Source organism: Hemibagrus wyckioides, linkage group LG09 (genome assembly GCF_019097595.1).
Source record: "Hemibagrus wyckioides isolate EC202008001 linkage group LG09, SWU_Hwy_1.0, whole genome shotgun sequence".
NCBI lineage: Eukaryota > Metazoa > Chordata > Actinopteri > Siluriformes > Bagridae > Hemibagrus > Hemibagrus wyckioides.
Window position 1 is genome coordinate 13,503,954 of NC_080718.1, and position 11,013 is coordinate 13,514,966.

Below are 11,013 nucleotides of genomic sequence, written 5' to 3' on the forward strand. Positions count from 1 at the left end.
TACATTTTTACAACTGTTTATTTACTCAATAAAACGCAAAACCATTTATGCAAACACTATCATGTCCGTTTTAAATGTAGACAAAACAAGTATGAGTGAGACAGTCTCGATGAAGATGGGTGAGGATTCAGACTGTAAAGGCAGCACAATGCTTCTAGCAAATGGCATTCGGTTCCTTCACATCTGGGCCTTAACTCCTAACATAAAATACAGTCACAAAAACACTAGCTCATGCTATTCAATAGCAGAATAAATTAGAAATAAAATAAGATACACAAATGCAGTAAAATTAGCAGCAAAACCTCAATTAAATGCCATTTGATCAGTAGTGTCACTGTTCTGATTTGATTAGTATCAAATACCACTTTCCGTTCCAACAGTTTGTGCAAGCAGTATCCATTCAATCAAACTGAACCAAAGCTTCTTTAAAAAAAATACAAATATATCACTCATTCACTATACATATATAACATTCACATGCTCTCATTAGATATACAGTAACTAACTAAATGGTACAAGGGCAACCTGTTACATTCATTGAGTTTGGTTTCTTAAATTATTTCTTTTTATTTCTTAAATGTCCCGTTCTTTTTGTTTCTTCTGTCTTCCTACATTTCCTTTATGGTATCTTTGTAATTGCTTTATCCAAAAAAGACCCCGAATAGCAAATACAAAGGTGGCAGACTGATAGAATTCACAGTATATTTCATAGTTCTTGTGTGCTAGCTTGTCAGTAACAAATATTACTCTTTAGAGTGACATTAATGAACAGAGCAAGTACAGAGCAATGACAAAATATGCAGGAGATCTAAGGCAAATGACTGCATTCCAGGCAGCATCCTTTTTTTGCATTTCTCTTCAAAAATACTTTCTCATCACATAACATTTACTGTGTTAAGTCCATTGTGCTACCCTCAATGTCTGACGCCTTGTTCGTGTTCATTCTCCATGTCGTAATGTAAAACATGCTGAGATGACTAGGATATATCACTGCTGTTGCTATTGTCTGGGGGGTGAAGCGGGTAGTACTGGGCCTCTGAGGTGTAGTGCATGAACTGTAGTAGGAGTAGACAAACAGATACTTAGTACATACGGGGCATCCATAGATACAGAGGTAATGGAGGAGATACCAACAGCGTGCAATGGGGGAATAATTCCAAAGTGAAGGCAGGAGGAAGGGGGAAAGAGAGGTTAGCAGGGCAGGAGAACGGGGGCATGGGGAGGGAGAAAGGGAGGGAGAGACGGAACGGGAAAGGAAGGGAGCACTCAGTATTCATCCTGGTCCAAGTGGGCCTGCTCATCTATGTCCTCATCTTCTGGTGCTGCAAAGCCTTCCTGCATTCCAAGAAACATGACATTTGTTAGCGTTTGAGCTCGCCTCTCTCGTTTTCCAACCTTACAGTCACACTAACAAGCAGCAAGTTGCTTGTGTTGCTCATAGTTGGTCTCTTGTGGGCATGTAGCAAACGCTATGGTTGTTCATTGAGGGTGTGAACTTTTATAGCATTTATACTCTAATGAGAGACAGTAGTAACAATGCAACCAGCTACCTTCACTCAACAGAGGCATTAGCATCTCTGAAATTAGTTCCAAGCTTTAGTTTTCTTTGTAATGTCTCTAAACACATTTAATGAAAGTCACATATAGCAAGATAAAAATGAAACCAGTTTCTTACATTTTTTATGCATCAGTCTGTAAATGGAAATCAATTACAGGTAAAAATTACAATTTACTATGGAAAACTAGGGAAATGTCAGACTACACCCAGCACAGGACTGGTCTGAGAAGACTTTCAAGCCATTTGTTTGGATTTGCTGCTTTACTGAGCCATATACAATTTGCCTGAAATCTGAATTCACACTGTAGCGTTTACTACAATCACAGCTCTGCTGTGTTACGTACATTTGTAGAAAATAAACGTTTGTTTTGCCATGCTAGCGTGACCAAATCATTATCCACTCGTTTATCCTTTCTAAAATGCACTGGGGTTGAGAACAGTTAGACATACCTCTGTGGCATAAAGGATGTCGATTATCTTTGTGAGGACGGGATTGTTCTCGTTCTCGTGTTCCTGGCAGATCAGCTCGATGTCTCGCAGTTTGCTGAAGTAGAAATCTCTTTCCTTCTCAAGACCATCTACAGTTAACTTCAGTTCCATTAACTTTGCAAAGGGAATAGTAAAAAAACAGGGGAAGGACGACTTCTGTTATGACTGAGAGAGGGCATGCAGAGGTAGCTCTATTCTGAGGAATATAGGTCATTACAAACAGGCCAAACAGTTCAGGTCTGAAATTATAACGAGAATACTGTACGTACTCTATTGGATGTATTGTAATCATTAGCTACACTATAGAAAGAGTTAACTCATCCATACAAGCAGTAGGCTGAGATGAACAGACAAAGTATCAGTAATAAAGGTAGATGTGTGATTGTATAGAAAAACAAACAAACAAAAAAAACATTATACATCACCCAACTCACGTGAAACACTGGAAGGCAGATTAAGATGTCCTTACCCTCCCAGTGACTCTACCTGTTGATTAAGCTCCATGATCTCAGCATCGCCACCTCCGTTCCGAGCGAGACTGGGGTTCTTCCTGATAGTAGTGTTCAACGCCCTCTGTGGCGTGGGCATGTTTTTGGGTACTGTCGGCGATGTTCTCTGTGGCCCTGAAATTAAAACAACTTCAGTGTTAAGCCATAGTCTTATCACCACCTAGCTACACAAAGATAAAAACATGTTTCATGCAGTAAGCTGATGTACTTTAAATAAGCAGAAGTAGCAATGTTCCATGAGGTGCTACGGCTAAATCTGGTGTTTAAAGCCTTTAAGATCAGCCTTCTAGTCTGCAGCCATTGCATGGACATTTAGTTAATTCTGCGACATTGGTTAAACTTGAATGGGAACAGAAACTCTGGAAAACCATTATCTTTTTAGTGCATGTTTAACCAAAGTCACATCCGTATAAACAGATGTTATTAGAGAGTGAATTGTGGACACACTTCCAGTCCAGCCCAATGACATCACAGCAAAAGTCAACTGTTAACCATTTTTAATTTGCAAGTTACTTTTTATATTTCTTGTCTTATTGTTGACTTCAAAATAGCATAAAATAACGAAAAATATATCTGGATTAATTATATTTTCTTCCCGACATCAAAAGATTGTATTTTTTTGGAATCGGGAAACAAAGACTGAATGAAAAACACGAAAATCCTTGCCATGCATGAGAATCATTCGAGTTCAGGACATTATTTTAACCATTAGCTCAAGTCATCACTGTGAAACTTTGGTTGTTAGTCACATGTTTGCACTGAGAGTTTCCTCAATGGCACTGAGCTGAATATTTCACCACAAGATGTGATTTCACACTTGTTCACATTTATGGAAGCTTGAGCATGGAGCGATCATTCCCAAGACCGTGCACAAACCGGCCACTTGCAGGGTAGAAGCTCAGCAATGGATGCAGCAGAGGTGCAGTAGAATCATGGGGTTACCTGGACCAGTTCTCTTGGGTTTGTGGGAAAAGTGTTCACCTGGATTCAGGGGTGGAGCGATGTCTTGACCCTGTCTAGCTTGAAGAGGATCGTACTCTTTTCCATCATAGTTGGCATCAAAGAATTTCTTGAACCACTGGACGAATTCAAAGTTGTCTTGGAACTTCCCCTTTACAAGCTTTTCCACTGGGATTATCTGATCAGGTAATAAATAAGAAAAATAATTACAATCAGGCATTCAGGTCATTTTGAAAATCATATAATCCTAAAGACAATCACTGCCTGAGAACTGATAATAAAATATACATATATATAGCATAACATTATGACCACCTGCCTAATATTGTGTTGGTCCTGACCTGTCATGCACTCTGTATTCTGACACCTTTCTATCAGAACCAGCATTAACTTCTTAATTTGAGAAGTAATTTGAGCAACAGTAGCTCAACTGTTGGATCGGATCACACGGGCCAGCCTTCGCTCCCCACGTGCATCAATGAGCCTTGGTCGCCCATGACCCTGTCGCCGGTTCACGACTACAGACCGGGAACACCCCTCAAGAGCTGCAGTTTTGGAGATGCTCTGATCCAGTCATCTAGCCATCACAATTTGTTCCTTGTCAAACTCACTCAGATCCTTACACTTGTCCATTTTTCCTGCTTCTAACACATCAACTTTAAGGACAAAATGTTCACTTGCTGCCTAATATATCTATCAGTGTATATATATATATATATATATATATATATATATATATATATATATATATATATATATATATATATATATACACTGATAGATAGATAGATAGATAGATAGATAGATAGATAGATAGATAGATAGATAGATAGATAGATACCTGTTCAATTTTGCATATAACAGTGCGATTAATTTAAAAAAATTTAATCGTTGCCCAGCCCTAATATATATATACACTATATTGCCAAAAGTATTCGCTCACCTGCCTTGACTCGCATATGAACTTAAGTGACATCCCATTCCTAATCCATAGGGTTCAATATGACGTCGGTCCACCCTTTGCAGCTATAACAGCTTCAACTCTTCTGGGAAGGCTGTCCATAAGGTTTAGGAGTGTGTTTATGGGAATTTTTGACCATTCTTCCAGAAGCGCATTTGTGAGGTCACACACTGATGTTGGACGAGAAGGCCTGGCTCTCAGTCTCCGCTCTAATTCATCCCAAAGGTGTTCTATCGGGTTGAGGTCAGGACTCTGTGCAGGCCAGTCAAGTTCATCCACACCAGACTCTGTCATCCATGTCTTTATGGACCTTGCTTTGTGCACTGGTGCACAGTCATGTTGGAAGAGGAAGGGGCCAGCTCCAAACTGTTCCCACAAAGTTGGGAGCATGGAATTGTCCAAAATGTCTTGGTATGCTGAAGCATTCAGAGTTCCTTTCACTGGAACTAAGGGGCCAAGCCCAGCTCCTGAAAAACAACCCCACACCATAATCCCCCTCCACCAAACTTTACACTTGGCACAATGCAGTCAGACAAGTACCGTTCTCCTGGCAACCGCCAAACCCAGACTCGTCCATCAGATTGCCAGATGGAGAAGCGCGATTCGTCACTCCAGAGAACGCGTCTCCACTGCTCTAGTGCTTTACACCACTGCATCCGACGCTTTGCATTGCACTTGGTGATGTATGGCTTGGATGCAGCTGCTCGGCCATGGAAACCCATTCCATGAAGCTCTCTGCGCAATGTTCTTGAGCTAATCTGAAGGCCACATGAAGTTTGGAGGTCTGTAGCGATTGACTCTGCAGAAAGTTGGCGACCTCTTCGCACTATGCGCCTCAGCATCCGCTGACCCCGCTCCGTCAGTTTACGTAGCCTACCACTTCGTGGCTGAGTTGCTGTCGTTCCCAAACACTTCCACGTTCTTATAATACAGCTGACAGTTGACTGTGGAATATTTAGGAGCGAGGAAATTTCACGACTGGATTTGTTGCACAGGTGGCATCCTATCACAGTTCCACGCTGGAATTCCTGCTCCTGAGAGCGACCCATTCTTTCACAAATGTTTGTAAAAACAGTCTGCATGCCTAGGTGCTTGATTTTATACACCTGTGGCCATGGAAGTGATTGGAACACCTGATTCTGATTATTTGGATGGGTGAGCGAATACTTTTGGCAATATAGTGTATATATATACACTCACTTATAAAACATCACATAAATTCACATTTAATACATCATAAGACATATACTAAATTACAACACCCTGCAAAATGACAAAAGTATTTAAAACATGAAAAACAGACTAACTTTGTCCACACTCATCCTCTTGAAAGCTGCCTGAAGAACTTTGAAGTTGTGTATATACTCATGTTCCAGCTTGGCTTGGAATTTCACCTTCTTTAGAAAAATACACCCTGGAAATAACATGTCCATGAACTGACAATATGCTGCACCTATAGATAAAACAAAAACACAAAACCGTTTACCTTATTCATTACGGAGTGGCATTTCAACCAAACAATCAGATCACTCAGATCCAAATGAGTTTGTGAAACTTAGGGGGGAACAATGACCAGGACAGTGAATGTAGCTAAGGTGAAATTGACACTCACCTGAACATAACTGTTCTATTTTGGTGTAGCTGAGCTGGAGAGAGTCATTCACCCATGCCAGCATGTCATGTCGGCTCAGGTTCTCATTGGTGACAGACGTGGAGTATACATTCACCGCCATTCCTTACATAGAGGTAACAACAGTTATTATTACGGCTAGTTAGACTTTAAATCATTGGAATTTGACCAGACATTGACAACTGTCCATTCCAAATACAGGAAATCAATAGATCTTTAGTACAGGCAGGAGAAACTGCACTTTTTTATGATATAGTTAAAAAAAAAAAGAATTCTATGTACATCATCACATACACTATATTGCCAAAAGTTTTGGGACGTCTGCCTTTACATGCACAAGAATGTAATATGGTGTTGGCCAGTCCTTTGCAGCTATAACAGCTTCAACTCTTCTGAGAAGGGTTTCCACAAGGTTTAGGAGTGTGTTTATGGGAATTTTTGACCATTCCTCTAGAAGCTCATTTGTGAGGTCAGGCACTGATGTTGAACGAGAAGGCCTGCATCACAGTCTCCGGGTTTAGGTCAGGACTCTGCGCAAGCCAGTCAAGTACCTCCACACCAAACTCGCTCATTCATATCTTTATGGACCTTGCTTTGTGCACTGGTGTGCAGTCATGTTGGAACAGGAAGGGATCATCTCCAAAAGTTGGGAGCATGAAATTGTCCAAAATGTCTTGGTATGCTGAAGCATTAAGAGTTCATTTCACTGGAACTAAGGAGCCACGTCCAACCCCTGAAAAATTCAATGATTTGGGGGAGTGTCCCAAAACTTCTATATAGCAATATAGTGCATTTATGAAACATTCTATGTAGTGTATTCAGAATACCAACAAGAATAAGAATAAGTGTGTTTATTTAACTGAAAATACAAAGTGTGCAATGTTGGACATACTCAATACCCGCTTTGCTTACGTTGCGGAAAAGGGACAGGGCTACCAGGCCCTGACGCTGGATGGGAAAAAATGTTCAAGATGGCTGACGACACTCCAATGGTCAAGACACCTTACTAGTGTTTTATCAATTAGCCCACATTGTGTAATAATTTTTCAACGTTTTAAAAATTCACTGGATTCTGCTAAAGCTAGTGGCATTTGACATCGACTGTGAAACCACTTATTCTTCCAGGAAGTAAAAAAAACAGGTTTCTACTTGAAATCATACTACCCTTCTACTCCCTTCATTTGGGACCCAGCTTCTGTCTTTAATGTAATTAACACTGATCAATCATGTACAATATAACAGAGAGAAAGTAAACAGATCTTTTTATTGCAGGTTCTCTGAGCAGAACATGATGTTTATTATTAAGAAGGGAGAAACACAGTACAACACCTTCATTATTAACTGTCACTTTAGTGCTCTGGTTTTCTACACAAGCAGGCACATCACAATCCTAAAAAGTTCATCTTTCCAGATTACTTCATGTTCAACAATCTGTGATGTGTCCCAGGAGTTCTCAAAGTGGAGTCCAGGGAAATCTTAGGCCTAGTGAAGCATAATCGTCTTTTTAATCTACAGTGGAGGAAATCCAACCTGTTCTCAATCCCTGCATATCAAGTACTGAAGCATGGGAACCCTTTAGCATCACTGCACATACGGAGACGGGTGACTTTGACTTCACTATAAAGACATGCTTGGTAATTTTGTGGAAAGTAATGAAATCTAATCTGCTTCAGCTCCCTGATGCAAAGAGTGAACACATTTATTGGCTCTGCAGATGAACCCTGTGCTTGAAAGGTGAATAAAGGAAGTCTATAACAAAGAATAACACTTCTGTTTTTGGTTTTCTATTTGTGTTCTGGTGGAAATCACAACCCTTTATTATCAAAGTTATTACAGCTATGAGCCTGTTTGAACTGAATGGCATTCATCAAAACATCAATATCTCAAAATCAAATCAAGCCTAGAAAATAATGTCACCTTGGGCTTACTGAGTTTGGTAGGTGGAAAGTTCATAACAATAATGAAGAGACAAAATATTACTGTACATATACACTGATTATACACCGATCAGACATAAAATTATGACCACCTGCCTAATATTGTGTTGGCCCATTTGCTGCCAAAACAGCCCTGACCCATCGAGGCATGGACCTACTAGATCCCTGACGGTGTGCTGTGGTATCTGGCACCAAGATGGTAGCAGCAGATCCTTTAAATCCTGCAAGTTGCGAGGTGGGGCCTCCATGAGAACAACTTACAGGACTTAAAGGATACTTTTGATAGATACTGACCATTGCAGACCGGGAACACCCCACCAGAGCTGCAGTTTTGGAGATGCTCTGATCCAGTGGTCTAGCCATCACAATTTGGCCCTTGACAAACTCAGTCAAATCCTTACACTTGCCCATTTTTCCTGCTTCTAACACATCAACTTTGAGGATGTTCACTTGCTGCCTAATATATCCCACCCACTAACAGGTGCCATGATGAGGTGATCATCAGTGCTATTTACTTCACCTGTCAGTGTTCATAATGTTATGCCTGATCAACAGATCATGAATTATAGGTGGACTATTAAAGGGGTCTTTGGAGACAGAAAGCTTGAGAAGCCCTGCCATGTCCGGTCCATGCACCTGACTCTGTGCTGCACTGGGACGAATGTCCTAAAAGCATCATGACCTTTATAACACCTTTATTCGTAGTGGCAGCAAATAAGTGGTTCTCTGTGACATTTTGCATCGGCGGTCCTAACATGTGAGTTTAATCTGCAAGGGTTTAACATCTGATTTTACTTGGAGATGTTTTTTCTGCCCCATTGCACCGCTAACATGCCACTGCACGCGCACTCCGATTCTCTCTCTGACTGTGGTTTATCCTAATAATGATTAATTACAAAACTGAAAGTATGTCATCAATATTAAATTGAGTATAAAGACGTTGTCTCGAGCTCTTACGTGTAGGTTACCTGTACAGTATCTCTGTACTGATAAATGACTGATTCTGCTTTAACTGAACTGCTTTATTAAAAGCCCGCGTGCATAATTATTGTAAAAGAAAAAAAAACCACACACACACACACACATACTGTTCCAGACAAAATATATCATTGTCCACTCATCATAACTGTGATAGGTTATTAAAACAACTTGACATTCTGTTTTCTCAGCTAGCTGAGTCAGTAAATGGCCACACTGACAGAGCAGACAGTGGTGTGAAACATTACACATTGCATTTCCAGCGAGCCTTCACAGAGCCATCACAGAGCCCGCAGGCCCGCAGCCCAGCAGCCCACACCGTCATTGTCGTCTATAACGCTTCACAGGGCTGTGATTTCAATCCTAACTTTCACTTTTCTAAGCCGATGACCGGACTAAATGTCACGCTGGCTCACTAAAAACAGACCTTAATCGTGACAGGCCGCGGCGCGCGCACTGCACACTGTCCCTGTAACCGCCGTTTTCACTGACTGGACACTCAGACACTAACAGAGCCACAAAGGCCCAAACGCGAAAACGACCCAAGCACGTTTATTTATCAAATAAACAACAAAAAAAATAAAATACATTTTCTTCATTTACTTACTGTATTATATTTTGCCTAGGTTCCCGACGTAACGCCTCCTGTCAAAATCCAAGACTAGCCCTGCTGGGTTAGCGGTTACAGCGCGGTGCAGTGGTTTGTAACGGGCCGCCCCCGCCGCTACTGCGCATGCGCCGAATTGTAGCGCGCCCCGCCTCTGCCGTTTATGCGCGATATTGCCAAAAGTTTTGGGACACCAAAAAAAAAAACAACTGTTTTTTAGGGGTTTTGACAATTTCATGCTCCCAACTTTGTGAGAACAGTTTGGAGATGGCCGCTTCCTGTTCCAACATGACTGTACACCAGTGCACAAAGCAAGGTCCTTGAAGACATGAATGAGTGAGTTTGGTGTGGAGGAACTTGACTGGCCTGCACCTCAATCCAATAGAACACCTTTGGGATGAATTAAAGCGGAGACAAAACTGGGACGTCTGCATTTACATGCACATGAATGTAATATGGAATTGGCCTGCCCTTTGCATTTATAACAGCATCAACTCTTCTGGGAAGGCTTTCAACCAAGTTTTGGAGTGTGTTTATGGGAATTTTTGACCATTCCTCTAGAAGTGCATTTGTGAGGTCAGGCACTGATGCTGGATGAGAAGGTCTGGCTCGCAGTCTCCTCTTTATTTCATCCCAAGGGTGTTCTATCTGGTTGAGGTCAGGACACTGTGAAGTTCCTCCACACCAAACTCACTCATCCATGTCTTTATAGACCTTGCTTTGTGCACTGGTGTGCAGTCATGTTGGAACAGGAAGGGGTCATCCCCAAACGGTTCCCATAAAGTTAGGAGCATGAAATTGTCCAAAATGTCTTGGTTTGCTGAAGCATTAAGAGTTCCTTTCACTGGAACTAAGAGGCCAAGCCAAACCCCTGAAATACAGCACCTGAATTCAATGATTTGGAGGGGTGTCCCAAAACCTTTGGCAATATAGTGTATGCCCAAATGTCATAGTTAATGCTTTTATAAATGCAATCAAAATGCACTATTAGGAAAGATACCATGTAATAAGCATAAGAATGTGCTGTTATTAGTATTATTAATGCCTGAACTGTAATTTTGTGGGTTACTAAAAAAAATAAAATAATTATAATTCTCTATAATTCTCTATAAAAAATTAATTCTCTATAACCAGCAGCTCTGACTGTAAATATTTCCAACTGCAGGACAAATCACCAGGTTGTATTAATGCACTAGCTCTATAGTAAAATCTTAAACAGGACAGGTAAGGCTGTTAAAAGTTTTCTGAAGCAGGAACGTTTTTAGTATTGAGGGGTTTTCTGGTTTCTAGATAACATGATAAGCTCGATTTTTGTCTTATTAGTTTTGAGAGAAAGAAAAAAGAAAGGGGTTAGGGAATGTTTATAGCTGTGTCAAAAATGCAT

General features: G+C 40.8%; 1 protein-coding gene across 2 annotated transcripts; it reads right to left on the minus strand.

Moving 5' to 3' along the window:
* Nucleotides 1–68: 68 nt before the first annotated feature.
* On the minus strand, nucleotides 69–9,746 carry mapre3a (microtubule-associated protein, RP/EB family, member 3a). 2 transcript variants are annotated; one of them, XM_058399125.1, is made up of 7 exons: nucleotides 9,630–9,746; nucleotides 6,090–6,212; nucleotides 5,785–5,930; nucleotides 3,499–3,694; nucleotides 2,534–2,670; nucleotides 2,009–2,161; nucleotides 69–1,335 (listed from the first exon to the last, which is right to left on the minus strand). In XM_058399125.1, the coding sequence occupies exons 2-7, from the start codon at nucleotides 6,208–6,210 to the stop codon at nucleotides 1,267–1,269; spliced, it is 822 nt and encodes a 273-aa protein (XP_058255108.1). In that variant the 5' UTR covers nucleotides 6,211–6,212; nucleotides 9,630–9,746; the 3' UTR covers nucleotides 69–1,266. The 2 variants fall into 2 exon arrangements, with proteins under 2 accessions (XP_058255108.1, XP_058255109.1); XM_058399126.1 differs by having other exon boundaries at nucleotides 83–1,335; nucleotides 3,538–3,694.
* Between the last annotated feature and the right edge of the window lie 1,267 nt (nucleotides 9,747–11,013).

Bases quoted from the DNA above. Each gene is read 5' to 3' on its own strand.
- mapre3a (XM_058399125.1), bottom strand. From the start codon at position 6,210: ATGGCGGTGAATGTATACTCCACGTCTGTCACCAATGAGAACCTGAGC. The intron at 2,671-3,498 runs GTAACCCCATGA...TTTTAATTTCAG, and splicing joins ACCCAAGAGAACTGGTCCAG to GGCCACAGAGAACATCGCCG. The intron at 2,162-2,533 runs GTAGAGTCACTG...CCCTTTGCAAAG, and splicing joins TCATGGAGCTTAATCAACAG to TTAATGGAACTGAAGTTAAC.